We start from the raw sequence: 18,843 nt of genomic DNA, 5'->3' as shown, positions 1-18,843 counted from the left end.
AAAATAATAACAGAAGTGAAGGATTCAGCCTTCAAAATGTTTCTGCCATTATGGGGTCTCCAATTCCAATAAATATCAATTAAATTTTCCTTAATTGTATAACCTCTAATGCTGATATTTTGTGAGAACTCATCAAAATATTTGAGTCCAGGATTCTAATCGAACTTATTCTATCTAATGTGAGTGGATGTTGGATCCATGAGTGTTTTGGTTCTTGTTTGCTTATATTTTTTATGAACAATGTCATGATTAAGAAATGTTAACTATGACTGAAGATCTCAGATCAAATGTTATTTCTTTTCGTTTAAAATTACACCAAATTGCCTTTCATCTTTCCTTTCCCCCCACCCCCCCACCACAAGTCGCTGAGTGTCTGTGGATTCGACTCCACCACTTCTCAGCCACACAAGATTCGAATTCAGTTCAAAGAATTGGCAACCTAATCCCAAATCCACACCTCCAACACAATGAGTAAGCCTTCGGGATTCCTACTTGCCTTCAGCATCCTCTCGAATCCCAGTTCCTATACCTGGTTTTCATGAGCCCATCTCATGCAACCTGCAGCCTGGAGTGAGTCCTTTGATCTCAAGTCGCCAGCAGCCCACTGCCTGCGTGGGTTACGTGCCTATAAGTCGTCAGCAGCTCACTACCTATGTGCGTTCTTCAACCGCAGAGCCCCTCGCTAGTATGTCACCATGGTCACCGTCCTTGGGGTCATTTCCTCTGCTTCTCCTCAATGGTGGGGGGAGGGGAGAGTTTTAGGGGAGGAAGAGGAATGTTCTCACCATTACTGGTGTCCTACTCCAGTCTGCTGCTCCCCCAGAGTCTGCAACCCCGCGAGGCCACTGCCAAACACAGGCTATTGCAGGATTTTGAACAAAACAACTCGGCTCCTTTATCAGACCATTCTAAGCATGTTGGCAGGAGGACTCCATGGGGGAGTGCTGTGATTTGAGGGCCCGTACTAATGGCAGCGCTGCAGTTCCAGCAGCTCCAGAAGTACTGGCATTTTCTCTCATGAAATACATGAAACCCTATTATAGAATGTGGGTCAAAACTTGTATTTCAGTAATGCTTTCTCATAATACTTCAAAAGATCCAAGAACTACTTAATGTACAGAAAAATTATTTTTCAAGTTTGCTAACTTTTATGTAAGTTTGAAGCAAATCTAACAAAGAAAATTAATGAGGTCATTGATAATTTTAAGCAATTTGTAAATTTGAAAACTTATTTTGGTATCAGTTTATAGCGCTGGCAATTGGAACAGACTATGAAAGGGAAGCAAATATTTCTGGTTTGTTTAAACGTGCTGCCATCTGTGAGTATTGCACTGGAACATTGTCTGACATTGTGTTCCAGCCTGGAATGGTACTTAAATCCATGATATAGTGTTGTTATTAGTGTCTTCTAGGTGAAGTAACTTGAGTTTAATAAAATGTGAATGTACTGAAAATAAATCCGACAATTTTCATCAAGCATTTTGAACTCTACTTTTTCTCCTTCATGCGGCAGACAAACCGTACTGCTTATATGTGCCTTCAGAAATACCAAGAACTTAATAAGGACTTGAAGAAGAGAGCATGGTCAAGGAAAGAAGACCAGATGCTTACTGAGCTAGTGCAAAAAATGAGAGTCGGAAACTTCATACCATACACAAAAAGTGAGTATATCAGCAGTGCAGGTAAGGCTGGCGTGACGGGACCTGGTCTCAAATCCGTTTCTGACACCCATTGTGGACTGAGGTCCACTCAGCTTAAACCAGTTATTCAATGTCATCAGCAGTGGGAATAAAATAAATTGTTCTCTTTGGCGGAACCAGAAGACCTTTTTGAAAAAAAAATTGGTGGTAGAGCCAGGGAATCACCTGAATCTTCCATGTGGTCTTTGGGAATTTATGACCTAATAGGGTGGTGGAAGAAGATTTTATTGTCTCTTTCAACAAAGAATGGAAACCTGTTTGATGGCAGATTAGGAAAAGTGGAAGGCCTTGCTGGGATTTGGAGCTTCTAAAATACTTTTTCGAGAACAGGCTGAGGCTCATTTTTACAAAATGGGCTCAGTTAATGCTTTAATGATTTTTAAGTTTCATATTGATTCTAATAGAATACTGTAAAGAGAGCTCACATTTAAAAAAAATTTGTGCATTGAAGCCCTGCCAGCAAATCCTTTTTTGTCTGTGAGAAGGTGATGTTGAGCAGGCTTGTTGAACTGCTTTATTTCTGGCTGAAGGTACCCACATTGCAAGTTTCAGGCTTTCTACAGTTCACAAAAGTGTTGGAGGAACTCAGCAAATCCAAGGAAAGCGGTGGGCAGTCGAAATTTCAGCCCTCCAACCTTGAATGGGGACAAAGTAATGATAATGTTTCCTGGTCAGGTTGGTGTGTGACTTGCAGGGGAATCTGTAACTGAAGTTCTAAATGGTAGAGATCATGGGTTTGGAAGGTGTTTCAATGTTTTTAACAACCAACTTGTGTGGTTGAAACAGCACTCATCTAGACAAGTGGACTGGATTCTATTTTTCACCTTGTAGATGAGGGAAGGGATTAGGGAATATAGGAGCTAAGTCTCTTGTGATAGGATATCCAGCCACTGACCTATTAGTCATGGTATTTATGTGGCTGGTTTGGTTCACTTTAAGCTGTCTCTATGGAATCTATATTTTTTTTAAAATTTTTTATTTTTCACACCATAAATCACATTAGCCATGATATACACTTTTTCTTTTTCACACATATACAGTGACTTTTTCTCCTCCCTCCTCCCAAGCCACCCTCTGTGGAATCTATATGATGAGATTGTACGAAGTGGTCAGTATTTCATAACCCAGAGATGATGTTTCTGCCTTAATCAACCTTCATATTTCCTTTTTTTCCACCACCCCCCCTCCCACATTGGCTAAAAGGCATCTTTTCTGACTTTGTGCCTGGCTTACTCCAAACTCTTCCTTGTACCTCATCAAGAGATACGGTTAGCGTAGCGCTTAGTGTCATGCTGTTACAGGGCTAGCTTTTGGGACCAGGGTTTGAATCCCACGCTCTGTAAGGAGTTTGTACTCTCTCCCCATATCTGGGGCTCCACTTTCCTCCCACCATTCAAAACATACTGGGGGTTGTAGGTCAGTTGGGTGTATTTGGGTACCATGGGCTTGTGGGCTAAAAGGACCTGTTACCATGCTGAATGTCTAAATTTAAATTTATTATAAAACAGGCTTGATTAGTGAATGTGAATAGGAAATCCAGCCACCAGGGGGTGTTGCAGATGAGCCTGATGCCAGCTCTTGGAGCACTTGTACAAAATGGTGAACAAGAGCAAGAATCCTCCAAACTTTCTTCAAGTGTTCTAAAAAGCCAGGTCTCATCACTCTAACACTGTACATTCCCAATTACTAAGCATTCAGGAGATTAGATAAATCAATGGCACTTGACTTTTTTATAGCAGGGAAGGGGACACTATTGTCAGAGGCACAGAAGCATTTCAAGGGCACTGGCTGAGACTCTGGGTTGGGTACGTTGCCTCCTTTGTGCCAAAGTCAGGGATATCTTTTGAGTACATACAGCACCTTCAGAAAGGGATTAAAAGAATAGAAAATTGTTTTTTGGGAAATAATTTGTTATCATTTGAACAAATTAAGTACAAATATGGAATAACTTACAGTACAATGTTTGCATACCACCAACTGAAAACCTACTTAAAGGACAAATTGGGAAGCAGACTGAGGTTACCAGAAGGAAGCAGCTTTGAATATGTGATTACAGACACAATGATAATTAAAAGATTTATAACAAACATGTACATCAAGCTGGAAGAGAAAGAAAATTATGAAATAAAATGTAAACCCAAACAAAAGTGGTAACAAGATCTAAACATAAAAGATAAAAAATGAAAAATGGGAAAAGCTATGCTCCGGAACTTTGAGAAATACAATAAACACGAGGTTACGCATGATACAATATAATTGGTTACACAGACTATATATCACACCCCAAAAGTTAAATAAATGGGACCTAACAGTATTAGATAGATGTTTTCGCTGTCAGAAGGAAATGGGAACAACACTACATGCAATTTGGGCATGTGAAAAAGTGGAAAAGTTTTGGGAAGATCTAAATCAGGTATTAAATAAAATCACAAAAAGCAACACCAAAAAATCCAGGGATCTTTCTTCTAAGTAATATAAGAAGTTAAGAATTAGTGCTCAAACTGGATGAAGTGCAAAAAAGTTTTATTAATGATAGCCTTAGCTGTAGCAAAAAAATGTATAATGTCAACTTGGAAATCAGAAGAGAGCCTGAGAATACAGCAGTGGTACATAGAAATGAATAAATGTATTCCATTGGAAAAAATAACATATAATTTAAAAAATAAAGTCACATTATTCAAACAAATTTGGGAACTGTACATGAAACACAACAGAGAGTGCTTGCCTCGGACCTCCACCCCCTAAAATGACAGAATGAGAAGACGAAATGAACTGACCCCGTGTGTAAAAATAGATGACACAATTTTCTTGTTTATTTTCATTGTGTGATGACATTGTTTAATGGGTTTATTGTATTGTATATGTTGAACGTTTAGTGGGTTTGGAGGGGGGGTGGGAAGGAGGGGGGGGGTGGGAAGGAGGGAGGGGTGGGAAGGAGGGAGGGGGAAAAAGGGGAGAAAATGACACTGTGTATATTCAAGAGGGAAATGTGTGTATTTTGGTTAATATGGTTCGTAGTGTGAAAAATAAAAAATTATATATAAAAAAAAACGAAATCACACCAGGCTGCGAACAGCTGGAGAGTGGCTCGTGACTGGCTGAAAGGGGATATCAGGTATTGAAACCGAGATGGTGCTGGAGGCTTCCCGATAGTGTCAGAGGTGTGCATTTGGAGCTTGGATGGTTGATGGTTTGGATTGAAGGTTGTGTAGCTGCGAAGGCTGCAGGAGCTTTGGAGGTAAAGCCATGGACAATCAGTAATCCTGGTGGGGACTCTCTCTGCTTCTCTTTCTCTGGCTATAAGGGGTGCTGGGCTATTTTTGCTGATAGTGAATTTTGTCCGCCTTACGGAATACTAAAGGAAATTTTGTGCAATATCACATTTTCTGTTTTATTACAGGTACACAATCCTTTATCCGGAACACTTGGGGGAACAGTGTGTTCCGAATTTCGGATTTTTCCAGTTTTTGGAAAGCCAGATTTAAGCCCACCCAAATTGTGCTGCCGTATCCACCCCACCCCCTTCCAGTCGCCCTGCTGTTTCCCCACCCCCCCCCCCCCCCCTCGCCCGCCCGACTTGCGCTGCTGGTCTCTCTCCCCACTTGCTGGATTTTGGAGCTTTTCAGATTTTAGATGTTTGGATAAAGGATTGTGTACCTGTACATGACAATAAAAAAAATCTTGAATAGCACAAAAAAAAAGTTGAGAGTCTTGGTCAACTGGAGATCTTTGTCCATGTTGCTAAATGCGTCATTGGCAAGAAGATTGTTGCATAGATAATTTAGTGAGTTAGATAGGAAATTAAAAATAACGTCACTGTTATAATCTTGAGACCTTGTACCATGTGGTAGTGAAGCTAGAAATTGGAAGATGATATAGTTGAATATGTGGCAAAACAGTTGGTGTTGGAGGCCTTCGGGTTCTTGAATCATTGGGATCTTTTCCAATGGAGGGAAGGCCTATAAAAGAAAAATGTGTTGCACCTAAACTGCAGTGACATCAATTGCCTTGCTAGGAAGTTTGCTAATTCTGCACAGCAAAATTTAAACTACTGGGCTGAAGGGTAGGGATCAAGGTGGTAGACCAGAAGGTGGAGTGATTGAGGGGAAGGTAGAGGTCAAGTTAGGGTAGTCTAACAGCAAAAGCAGGCAGAGCAAGGTTAATTAAAACATGACAATAATTATGGTCTGCTTTTTATTTATTTTAATGAAATAAGTATAATGGTTCATGCAGATGAACTTGGAGTCTGGATAAGTACAATAAGATCCCCATTACCTGACACCTACTGAGATCGCAGATGCCGGAAATGCAAATTTTCCGATTGAGATTCGCTCTTACAATGCCTAACTAATACACCTGCATTATGAATACATCATTTAAAAGACGAGACTGTGCAAAAGGTAATGTAAAAAAGAAATCAATACTGCGGTTTTTATTAAAGTTCACTTTATCAAGTGATTCCTGTAACTTACTAAATTTAAATTCAAGCTCAGTCACTGGCACTGGAACAAGTGTTGTGCTAGCCATTACACTTCTTAACTCTGATCAAATATAAAGTGTATGACAAATAATGCGAATACAACACAACTTTATTAGCTTTGCAAAGCAGGTGCTCCATTACACGAAAAGATCTGTTGTAACCTACAACAGGGATTTTCTGCAAGAAAGCCCATTTGCAGATGAGCACAAGGCTTTTTATATGGATTAGCTTTCCAATTTTTTAAAAGCCTGTTCACACCTATTCACATGATTTATGATCACTTGTACTTTGCAGACTTCAGCAAAACATCCAGTACAAGTTTTGAGAACAGCACAGCCTTGGTTCTAACGACTTGCAGCTGTGCTACTCAAAGAAAAAAATTTCTTTAACAGGCTCAATTTTCCCATAAAAATATTCCTTTTAACTCTTGTTGGTGAAATTTATAAAAAGAAGCAAATCTATACAATATATGCTAAAATCCATTCCCTCATTTTATCATTCCATGATAATTTATTTGGTCTTTAGAATAGTTTGGTCCATAAACATAACTGAATCATACAAAAGTGTTGCAAGATCAACACAACTAATAAAATAATAGCCCAGAACACACAGACCTTCCTTTGAAAGGGTACCAAGATGGTCCCGAGGGGTTGTAATTATGGATCTGTTCACTTACCTTTCGGACATCGTGTATTCATTCCCTTGTGTGATTTGCTGAATGGGTGATATTCTCAGGCATCAGGGGTGTAGAGGCAGGATTCCTGCCTTGTCACTGCACATGTCAACAGCAGATCAAGGGCTATCCGATTCTACAGAGGCATGGTTTGTATAGCTACTACCTCCGCAGTGAGTTCACAAATCTGGGTCTGCGTATTTTCTTTGATCCTCGCAAAAGTGTTAGCAAGCTGCTCAAGGGCACTGGCCATATTAATCAGTTCCTGAGTGGCCTTAGCCACACCATAAATGGGGAAAGAGGATCATAAAGAATCACTCTGTCTCAGAGATGGCTCTTTTTACTCTATCCCATACCAAAGAATGGTTGGTAATATTCTCAAAATGCTGTATCATTCTGGCAAGGTAAGTTAAATATTAACACCCTTGTCAATAGTATGGCTTTTTGTCCATCACAAAGATAGCTACCATTTCTGGTTGATTGCCCCGTAAAGTAGTCAAATGATTACTTGTTTTGGTACAGTGGCCTGCTCCTGTCCTATTTTCATTTCCCCTATAGCAGTGGTTCTCAACCTTTTCCTTTCCACTCGCATACCACTTTAGGTATTCTCTATGTCATAGGTGCTCTGTGATTAGTATGTGGATGGAAAGAAAAAGTTTGAAAACCACTGTTTTAATTGTACCTAATTGACTTGTTACGTGCACAGTTTCATAATTCCACAGGAAATGGGCTAAATGACCATTTTTCTCAAGCAAAATATTTCAGTAACAATTGGGTCTAGAGCAGTGATTCTCAACTTCATCCAGTGTGAGGCCTAATTCCTTACTTCTTATATTACTTAGAAGAAAGATCTCTGGATTTTTTGGTATGTTGTTTTGTGATTTTATTTAATATCTGATTAGATCTTCCCAAAACATTTTCACTTTCATACATGCCCAAATTGCATATACTGTTGTTCTTACTTCTAGGTAGGGTCAGGGAGACACTTTGGAAGAGTCTCCCCAGCGGCATCGACCAGTTTTTCATCCTGGTGTCCTGGTCAGACCCAACTCACCTCCACACAAGTGTCCCTGTCAGGCCCTCAACACACCTTCCTTGCACTGACAACTTGAATCGTCTCCATGCGAGTATCCGAATCAGGCCCTCGGCACGCCAGCAATCATTGTGCTAGCTGCTACAGTAACTGTGCCGCTATCATAATTAACCACCCCTCCCCCAAGTTTGAAGATAAAATCTTACTAATGTACTTGTAAAGATGAAGCCTCTTGCTTACCAAGCAGGGATAGGGAGACACTTTGGGAGAGTCGCCTGAGCGGCACTAGCTGGCTCTTCATCCTAAGCGCCACCATTTTATTCAAACACAACTTTATTGAAACTTCAAACAGCTGGTGCAAGCAGGGCATGACCTGGGCACTCCACTCACTAAATATTTGCTCCAAGGGATTGTGTGTTGTTTCGAAGAACATTTTACAATTTAAAACTTTAATCTTCCAAAAATGTATATTTATTTATTTCCCTTTTTTGCTGGTGGTTTGAGTTTCTGGTTGATTAAATGCTGGGTAATGGGGATTTTACTGTACATTGAAAGTTGGTTGCAAGAAGGGCAGTGTCACATTTGTGGCCCGAAATGTGAAATTGATAGCACCATCAACACATGATCTACCCGTTGAACATCGGCGTGTATTTATTTCTCTGCTTCCATTATTCCACCATTTCGCCCCTGCATACATTGTGCGCATGCCCTCTGACCTCTGCTCAGGTTAATAGCTCAACCTCTATCTACATACATCTCATGCATATTCATTATCATGACATCCCTCCTTTCACTGGAAATAAACTTTATATCTTTGTGTCTTAACCTTTCAATCTAAGTGTATATCTTGTATGAATATCACCGAACATAATATATTGCAGTGTTTCTTTCTGTTTAAATGCAAACACTTTAACACTATCAATAGCATTTTTCTGCCTTCAAACCAACAAAAGCAACATCATATCCCCTCTTCACAAAATGTAACGTAACCATGTTATAACCAAATGTAATATAATGGCTCAACATTTCTTCTGTACTTATACTAATACAATGGTCACCTCATATGTAAACATTTAAAATTATACGCCCCACATATTTCCTTCCCCTTTATTTTTCATGACTTTTTTTTTCTGTTCTATAAAACCACATATTTAAATTCCAATACTTTTTTTTTCATTTAATACCAAATAGTTAACCAAAACAAAAATGCAATTCTTACAGCGCTCATACATGTACTTTATTATGTATTTATCAAAATCACTGTCCAAATGTTCCCATTATCATTCCTCTTCCTGCATCAAAATATTTCTGATTGTTGGTTACTGCTACTGATGTTCCAAAGTCAAACCACGTCAAGTATAACAGTTTTCTTTTTCTTTTTCTAATAACGCTAAACACAACAAAACAGCGATGATCCAGGTAATCATAGCACAACTTTGCAAAAGTCTCTTTCTCGGAGTTCGCGATGGTTTCCTTCCTGACATCCACATATACGCATTCACTGCGTGTTTCACAAGGGCAGCTTTCGGCGTACACCCTTTACATTATTTCTCTTTTTTTCACAATCACCACACATTTCCACTTTTCCTTGGCATGTATCATTACTGCGCTTCCACTGAATCAATGCACTTTTTTTTTCTTCATTGAAACTCATTCCAACTATAGCACCATCAACACATGATTTACCCGTTGAACATCAGCGTGTATTTATTTCTCTGCTTCCATTATTCCACCATTTCGCGTCTGGATACATCGTGCGCATGCCCTCTGACCTCCGGTCAGGTTAATAGCTCAACCTCTATCTGCATACATCTCATGCATATTCATTATCATGACAGGCAGGGCTGGCAGCTGGACATTACAGAGTACAGATGTTGACATTACAAGGATGTAAAAGAGGTGGACCACATTTTGTATGCAGTTCTGGACACTGCATTACAGAAAGGATGTGAAGAGTGCAGAAGAGGTTCACAAAGGTGTTGCCTGGATTGGTTTTTTTTAGCCATATGGAGAGGTTGGACCAATTTGGATTGTTTTCTTGGGATGCCTTCATTGTCGGCAAGGTATATATTTATTACTGGTAGTCATGGTGGGGAGCTGGCTGATGGAGGACCTCAGTTTTTTTCAGGCTGACTTCCAGGCCAAACATTTTGGCAGTTTCCGCAAAGCAGGACGTCAAGCGCTGAAGAGCTGGCTCTGAATGGGCAACTAAAGCGGCATCATCTGCAAAGAGTAGTTCACGGACAAGTTTCTCTTGTGTCTTGGTGTGAGCTTGCAGGCGCCTCAGATTGAAGAGACTGCCATCCGTGCGGTACCGGATGTAAACAGCGTCTTCATTGTTGGGGTCTTTCATGGCTTGGTTCAGCATCATGCTGAAGAAGATTGAAAAGAGGGTTGGTGCGAGAACACAGCCTTGCTTCACGCCATTGTTAATGGAGAAGGGTTCAGAGAGCTCATTGCTGTATCTGACCCGACCTTGTTGGTTTTCGTGCAGTTGGATAATCATGTTGAGGAACTTTGGGGGACATCCGATGCGACACCCCACATCTCCATCGGGCACACAAAACTCAAAACGGTCAACCAGTTTACCTATCTCGGCTGCACCATTTCATCAGATGCAAGGATCGACAATGAGATAGACAACAGACTCGCCAAGGCAAATAGCGCCTTTGGAAGACTACACAAAAGAGTCTGGAAAAACAACCAACTGAAAAACCTCACAAAGATAAGCGTATACAGAGCCGTTGTCATACCCACACTCCTGTTCGGCTCCGAATCATGGGTCCTCTACCGGCACCACCTACGGCTCCTAGAACGCTTCCACCAGCGTTGTCTCCGCTCCATCCTCAACATCCATTGGAGCGCTCACACCCCTAACGTCGAGGTACTCGAGATGGCAGAGGTCGACAGCATCGAGTCCACGCTGCTGAAGATCCAGCTGCGCTGGATGGGTCACGTCTCCAGAATGGAGGACCATCGCCTTCCCAAGATCGTATTATATGGCGAGCTCTCCACTGGCCACCGTGACAGAGGTGCACCAAAGAAAAGGTACAAGGACTGCCTAAAGAAATCTCTTGGTGCCTGCCACATTGACCACCGCCAGTGGGCTGATAACGCCTCAAACTGTGCATCTTGGCGCCTCACAGTTTGGCGGGCAGCAGCCTCCTTTGAAGAAGACCGCAGAGCCCACCTCACTGACAAAAGGCAAAGGAGGAAAAACCCAACACCCAACCCCAACCAACCAATTTTCCCTTGCAACCGCTGCAATCGTGTCTGCCTGTCCCGCATCGGACTGGTCAGCCACAAACGAGCCTGCAGCTGACGTGGACTTTTTACCCCCTCCATAAATTTTCGTCCGTGAAGCCAAGCCAAAGATATATTTATTACCCATTCTGAAATACTGTTTAAGGAGATGGTGATGGACTTCTGCCATAAATGCTTACAGACTATGCAGTTAGGAATGTTAAGAATTTTACTATAGCCTCAGCACAGATCAGAGACTTCAAAGGAAGCAAATGAATTGTGTGTTCTTGCATGAACTTTGAAGGAATCTATCCTTCTAACTATAATCCTTTGATTAGACTGATTTTCCAGCACTATTTAACAGGTATTCTAATTTTGATTTATATAGGTAAGATTCTAAAATGTATCTGCTTCATTACAGTTGCATATTTTATGGAGGGACGGAATGGTAGCCAGCTTTTGCATCGTTGGTCCAAGACACTTGATCCTTCAGTAAAGAAAGGGCCTTGGTCACCAGCAGAAGATGCGGTAGGTTACTTCTGGCTGTTGGTTCTTCCTTCTCTGTTATGTAATGTATGATCAGCCCACTCTACTTGCAATTAAGTCATGGCAGAATATGATTGCAGTCTACTGACTTCATCACTCCAGTTCCCTCCAAAGACATGACCACTGAGGTTTCCCTTCCCCTCACCTTGGCATCAATTTTCTAAAGTTGAACATGAAATTTCAGTTTTTGGACATTAACTGTAGAATTTAGCAGTAGAATCCAGTTCTGTGTGTAGTACGTGTCAGGTATAGAGGATCTCACTGCCATTGTCTGCTTGCATTTTCTCACCAAAATCTAGGAATCCAGTGGCATTGAGAGGTTGTTGGAAATTTCCTGATGCGTGCATCTTTCTCTGTTATCATTTTCATCATTGTTTTCCCCAAAATGTCCATATCATAATCTATTATGCTTTTAACACAGCCCTTTTGTTCCAGGACATTTGCTCCTTTTTCACAGAACGCCTGCTGCCTTAAAAGGACTGAGACAGAATTGGGGTGGGGGGGTGGGGGGGGTTGTCATTCCAGTCCTGGCTTTTGTCCAGCAGCAGACCTGGTAACAATCTGGGGACACTGGCTGTAAAAGGTGCTTCTGGCATTCCGGTACCCACCCTGGTAAATAATATGATGCTTTGATGGCATGTAATGTGTTCTATGTTTAAGCGTAAGATTTTAAACCAACAGTCAGGAGTCAGCATCTAACAGCCATGATGTCTGTGAACTGGGGTGAATCAGAGATTGGCAAGTTCCTCGCCATCCGAGCTGAAAACTAAATTAACCATCACGTAATTGGTACAGTGAGGGATGGCCCAATATTATAGAGGGTTGCTCAAAAACTGAGAGACCAGAGCTTTGCTTGGGACAAGTCCCGGGTCATAAGCAAACTGAAATGCCTGCGTAAGAAATACCACCAAGTAAATAACCACAATGGCAGGAGTGGCAGAGAGCGTTTGGATTGGCCATATTTTGATCTGTGCTGTGCCATCTGGGGCACAAGTCACTGAGCACTCCTGGTTTCTTTTCTGAGCAACATGGAGGATCCATTGTCCCCTGATATTGTTCCAGTTGCATCTCCCTCCTCCAGAAACAGTCATGATGCCGGGGTCCCGAGTGGCTTGGATACAGAGGTTAGCAATACAGAATCTTCACCTCACAATCGACCAGGTAAAAAGTTATTTCTTTTCATGATCAATGATTTTTGTCATGTGTTTTGTAAATGTGTCTGCCCATAAAAAGCAGTCTTGCTAATGTAGCTTATGCTCCATTGTTCTTTAGGGTACCAGCTGCCTTAGAAAAAAACGGAGACCTACCAAAGCCCAAGTGGTGACCCAGGAGATGAAGGAAATGTTACTGTCTGTGGACCAAGATGATGTGGAGAGGGAGCGTCTGTGGCAGGAGATGCAGAGGGCCCATGAGGAGAGGTTGAGGAGAGGTGCGCAGGATGTAAAGATGGCAGCATGAGAGGCCGATAGACATGACCGGTCAGAAGAGATGAAAGGATTTGACCACATGTTTCAAGACTTCCATCAAGAAATGCAGAACCAGGCCTCACTCGTGGGAGAGGATTACTCTCATGTCATCTTCTACACGACAGCATCATGCTTCCGCTGCACTACAACAAACTCCCTTACAACAGTACCACACTCCTGCATCCCATAGCCAGTTTTTCTCTCAGGTACCACAGCAGAATGACTTCATGGAACACTCCGACGAGGCATATGAGTCATTTGAATCACCACCTTCCTCCAGCTGCTGGAATGATGTGACTTGTGCAAATTGTTACTGGTATTTTGTTTATTTGCACAATTGTAAATACTTATACACAGTTGAATTAATTATTTTTATTTTTGTTGAAATGTCCCCTGTTCAGTACAATTCTCTGACAAGTGCAATATATATTTACTAAAAACTGTCATTTACTAGCTTAAATTGCTAACAGAAGGGGCATAATGCCTCACGATCTCTTGATGACTGCTTGTACACCCTTATAAGAGACTTGATCAGGCTCCTCAGGGAGATCGGATAGATCAGTGCTCCACTCTGTTAAGAAGTGTTCCTTGTTGATCTCGCATATATTGTGTAGAGTACAACAGGCAACAACAATGTCATACAAAAAGTGGTACAAGTATCAAGTCACGTTAGCCGCTTTCAGATGGCCACAATACCCGACTGTAAAGCCAAACATTATACTCCTGTGCGGCTGTTGGGTGGCCATCTGAAACTGGAAAAGCCGGCTAGGAGGTCTACTTACCTAACCCTCCTCCAGGAGGTATAATATTCTGGTCGGAGCTTCATCTGTTGCATCTGAAAGCGGCTGGGCTGCCAGGGGACGGGCTGATCTCGTCGCAGTGATGTCGTCAACCATCGACCCTTCCCCTCACCTCAATTTAAAGCAGTCGAAGTGATACTCAGCTCAGAACAGGAATCAATTGACATAATATATCTTTACTCCCTCACGCAGCGATTAATTATTCTGCGACAATTTCTGAATATCTTTGGCAACGGTTCTGGGACCCGGGGTTCCATATTAAATTGCACTGAGACATTGAAATGCTATGGTTTTTTTTTTCAGGGAATAATGTGCTTACATCTTCAAACTTTAATGAGAGGAGGGCTGGGATAAAACGGGATGGATGAAACATTAGAAGATTAAATATGTTTGGGCAAGTAGTGAGTCGGGCGCGCAAGGGGGGGGAGAGACTAGCAGTGGGAGTGATTTTGAAAATGGAATTACCCAGCCAGTTTCACTCCTCGCTGCACTTCAATGACGTATCTCTTCTTGGATCAAGAGGTTTTTTTCGGCCCCCAAAAGAACTGCAGTTTGCTATCAGATAAAACCCTGTCTGGGAAAAAAACTCATCCACAAATCCCCATTTTAATTTTCTTTTGAAAAGCTTTATTTCCTCCCCCCTCCCCCCCAGTGTCTTGTTAGCACTGTTTAGATTACACTGCCAAGAGATATTTATAAATGCATGTGTGGATTCATTCTCGATTAAAATTCAGAAGTAAAACCCGAACGTCTGCAGATACTGTAATTGAAGTAGAAACACAATGCTGGAGAAATTCAGCGTACCCTGTAGAGGTAAAAATTAACACTTCGGGTTCAGAATTTCTAGACATGAGCACACACAAAATGCATTGTTTTGCGTTCATAGCTTGAGCCTTTCAAGATAAAAATTAAATCTGTTTAAACGTATCTTGAGCCGCCATTGGGAATAGTGTGGTGTCAAGTTGCCGCAGCAGGCATTGGGAGCTGGCGTTGCTTTGTGAAGGTTCAATGCAGTCGCAGAATTGTCCTAACGATTGCTGGGATCCGAGAACCTATCGCTACAAGGATCAGTGCAGGTTGCTGTATTGTCAATCTCTCGGGCTCCTCAAACGGGGAGCAACGTAAGGCTGTCAGATCTAACCATGTGCAGTAATAGAAATATATTTATACAAAACGATGAGACTTTGAACTGAGTTTCCTTTTGCAAATTGATTGTTAATAGTCTTTTTTTTTCAATCTGGTGAGAGGTAAGGTGGAGGCCGCCCGCCGCTGATTCATTACAAACCAGAAGGCTTGCAGCCCACAGCAGGCATTCCATGCTGCTGTTTTTTTAATAACTGGGAGCCTTTTGAGTTAAGGAGGAGGGGGATTTAGTGACCCCCCAGCTTTCCCTCTCGAGAATTTTGCTTTGATTGTGTAGATAACTTGAAAATATTCTTCCCCCCAGTAATTTCTGGAAAGGCTGCAGCTTTTCACCCCGGTGAGAGTCTGGGCTTTCCAGTCGCCTCACTCGCGAATGCGAGTTGGACACCACATAAGCGATGTACTACTGCGACGTGACTGAGACGGTGTGGGCTTGGGATGCTCCTGCAGTGCCCGTCCAGACTACGTTGTTTGCCCATTCACTTTTTTAAACTGATTGGTTGAAATAAAAACAAAACACCCTCCCAAAGTTCTGAAATTAACATGCTGGGAAAGCGCGGGGGTCAAACAGCGATGGCTTAAAAGCCGGAATTGCATTGAACAGCATGACCTTCGCATCCCTTAACGTCCCTTCTGTCCTCCATGCTCCCGATTCTGTGCATCAGCCCGACGTGAGGGCAGCGTGGGCAGGACTAGGCAACTGTCCTGAGTATCTGGCTTTCGCTACTAGATGGCTATCAGTCAGCTGGCACGTTTAGGTGCCAGAAAGCCATCCATTCCGTGACCACCTAAACGTGCCAGCTGAACTCCGCTGGCCGCGCCTGCAGGCGGGTAATCTTCACCAGAATACCTAAAAGCGGCTTCAGAGACGTCCGAAAGCATTTTCTACCAGCATCCTTGCCAAGCTTAAATGGAAGAGAGTGCATGGTAGTTAGTTAACCCCTTCATCAACCATTTCCTGAGGGGGTAAGCTGGGTCTTGCATTAGATGCACAGGGATTTCCTCTCTGTTAACAGTTCTGGATTTCTGTGGGCAGAGCAATGTAGATGTATAAGAACTTTATGCAACCTCTGAGATCACAAACACTCAGTTAATTAATGTTTTCTAGTGGCTGTTTTACAATAACAGGATTGAACTTGACCCTTCAACTTGTCATGAATCTCATTTGAATTAGATTTAGTCATCCATTCATTGAGTTTAAACATTTCATTGTCATTGTATCCTTGGTTATATGTGACAAAAAACACATTTGACTGATCCACCCATAAACTACACTACAGAGGAGTATGTGAACCTACTTCACATGGGAAGAGGTACCTGCCTTGATCCTCAGCCTTTCTGTAGATGGGCAAGTTGGCTAAAACTCAAGCATCATGGGTGCGACCAGGCCAACCACATACACATCTGTGAAGCTGGAGCAACAAAAAGACTGTGTTTAGATCAACTTACGAAACACATTAATTGATTAAAAACAAATAATTGTAACTCAGGGCATGATCCTTACCAGTAGTTCTGATCTACAACAGCCTGAAGAATAATGGAGTGCCAACCTTTCCAATTGTTGTAGACTAGTAGGTCTTCATGAGGGGCTCTGATGGGAATATGTTTGCCATCAATGGCATCAGCCATTGATACCCCAGTTCTGCAAATCTGTCCATTTTCTTATGGAGTCATGCACAACTCGGCAGGTCAACAAAACATTTAAGTAGGCCCTTCTTCTATGCTCCAATAACTTGGCATACCAATAAACATAGCAGCCACACCAATGCCAAAAATACAACTTGCAGATTGATATTCACATGGGGTAGAATACTACCACAAAGCAATGGCAAGTCTAAGCCAAGGTTCCAGAGGCTGTCACCAGTTTGTTGTCTTGTGCCTCAGGTGTGGCTCAATAAGTTCCAATACAAAGGCAAGAGTGTTCCGAGACATACGAAAATGACTCCACAACTCATCTTCATAAAAATTGTTGAGGACATTAGACCAGAACACAGGCCCATGTGGTCTATCCTCCACATCTTTCTATCCGAGAGCACCATCAATTGATTCACAAGATCGAAACATCTCTGTCTACAATGTCTAAGGTCTACCCACCTTTCTGCCTCAAACATCTCTCTGCTTCTCTTCAAATTCTCCTCCCATGTATTTCTGATCGCACGAATACATTGCTCAGATGAATTCTGTGTCCATCTGTGCATCATGAAGTCGTGTATGATGTAAAGAAAATTAGCCTGCGCTCGAAGAGTGTAATACATGTCCATGGCTAGTACCATAAGCACATCAAGATCAGCTGCCATTTTTCTTTTGAAGGATGTGTCCTACTATACATCATAGTAGGTGTCGACGCAGTGGAGTTACATGTCCTACCTCTTTGCTCTTGCAATGCCGGCTTGCTGTGTAAAAAGATACACACCAACCCAGAAAAATGCAGGCTTTGTTCACTTCAATGTAAACGACCATAGTCGACTTAAAGGAAAATCTTCCTTACGGAAATATCACGGCATTTCTGTGTATCTAAAAAAATGTGGGAAGTAACATAGAAGATTAACTGAATTTGCAGTTTTGTACAGAGACGTAGAATTCAAAAGCAAGTTAATAATATTTGGGAACTGATTATAGAAGGGATGGAAGGCAAAGCAAAATTGGCAACTGGGATTCTTTCAGGATATTTTGTTACGTTAGGATTATTGTGATAAAGATATAAGAACCGGGGTTAAAATCCAGCACTGTCTATAAGGAGTTTGTACATTCTCCCTGTGTCTGCATGGGTTTTCCCGGGGCCTCCAGTTTCCTCCTACTGTTCAAAATGTATTGGGGGTTGTAGGTTAATTGGGTGGCATGGGCTCATAGACCAAAAGGATCTGTTATAATGCTGCAAGTCTAAAATTAAAGAACATGAGAAATGGGAATGAGATTTGCCCATGGAGCCTGTTCTTCCTTTCAATATGGTCATGCCTGATAAACTGGCTTTAGCACCTTTTTCCCACTCTTTCCCCAGACTCCTTGATTTACTGTACTTGTGTTGATTGCTGCCTTGAATATATTTAATCACACTTCTTCCCAAGTCCATGTCTGAGTTCATGTCCTGTGTTAGGGGTCACAACCTTCTGAGAGAAAAATCATCCTCAAATTTTTTAATTAGTAGTCCCTTTTTCTGAAACAGTGTCTCCTCAGTCCAGATGATCCTATGAGATTTTTCTTTTTTTCTCTGGAGCCAGACATAATGAAGGACTAATGTTAATAGAAAATTGTTTTGTTATCCAGCTTCTCCTGAAGGCAGTGGCAAAATATGGAAAGCGGGACTGGTTCAAGATTCAAGAGGAGGTTCCTGGGCGGGTAGATTCTCAGTGTCGAGAAAGGTATGTTTCTAGTGTATCAGTATTGAGCAAATTGCTAGAAAGGGGTGAAATTGGCCCTTGTCATATCTTCTGTACCCTTTTCTGAGTTTCTCAGTGATTTCTTTAACTTGTTCCAGTGGCAGGTCCTCTCCTTGTAATATTTGTATTCTACAAGGAAGTGGTAGATGACAATTGGGAGTAATGTAGAGTGCTACAAAACATCCTGCTTCTGTTTTCCTATTCTAATTGTCCTTGGCCCAATGATTTCTGGATGCAAGTTTAGACTTTCATAATTTGTGGTGTAGGAATTCCATTTTACCAATTGAGACATTGGTAATGAACAAGGAGAATGGCTGCATGATTGGTGTAAAAGGACTGGTATTTTTAAGGCAAACTGTCTTGGTTGGGCAGGTGGTATGCT

At 41.8% G+C, this 18,843-nt stretch overlaps 1 protein-coding gene across 8 annotated transcripts in view; it reads left to right on the top strand.

Annotated features, from left to right (window-relative positions):
- Positions 1 to 18,843, top strand: part of snapc4 (small nuclear RNA activating complex, polypeptide 4) — an 83,465-nt gene that overhangs the window by 34,453 nt on the left and 30,169 nt on the right. For all 8 annotated transcript variants that reach the window (XM_069919675.1, XM_069919668.1, XM_069919703.1 and 5 more), the window contains 3 exons: positions 1,514 to 1,661; positions 11,551 to 11,657; positions 18,349 to 18,443. In XM_069919675.1, coding sequence (XP_069775776.1) covers positions 1,514 to 1,661; positions 11,551 to 11,657; positions 18,349 to 18,443 — 350 coding nt within the window. The remainder of the gene's footprint in view (positions 1 to 1,513; positions 1,662 to 11,550; positions 11,658 to 18,348; positions 18,444 to 18,843) is intronic.

The sequence above is a fragment of the Narcine bancroftii genome, chromosome 1 (genome assembly GCF_036971445.1).
Source record: "Narcine bancroftii isolate sNarBan1 chromosome 1, sNarBan1.hap1, whole genome shotgun sequence".
NCBI lineage: Eukaryota > Metazoa > Chordata > Chondrichthyes > Torpediniformes > Narcinidae > Narcine > Narcine bancroftii.
This window is presented reverse-complemented; position numbering and strand designations above follow the sequence as displayed.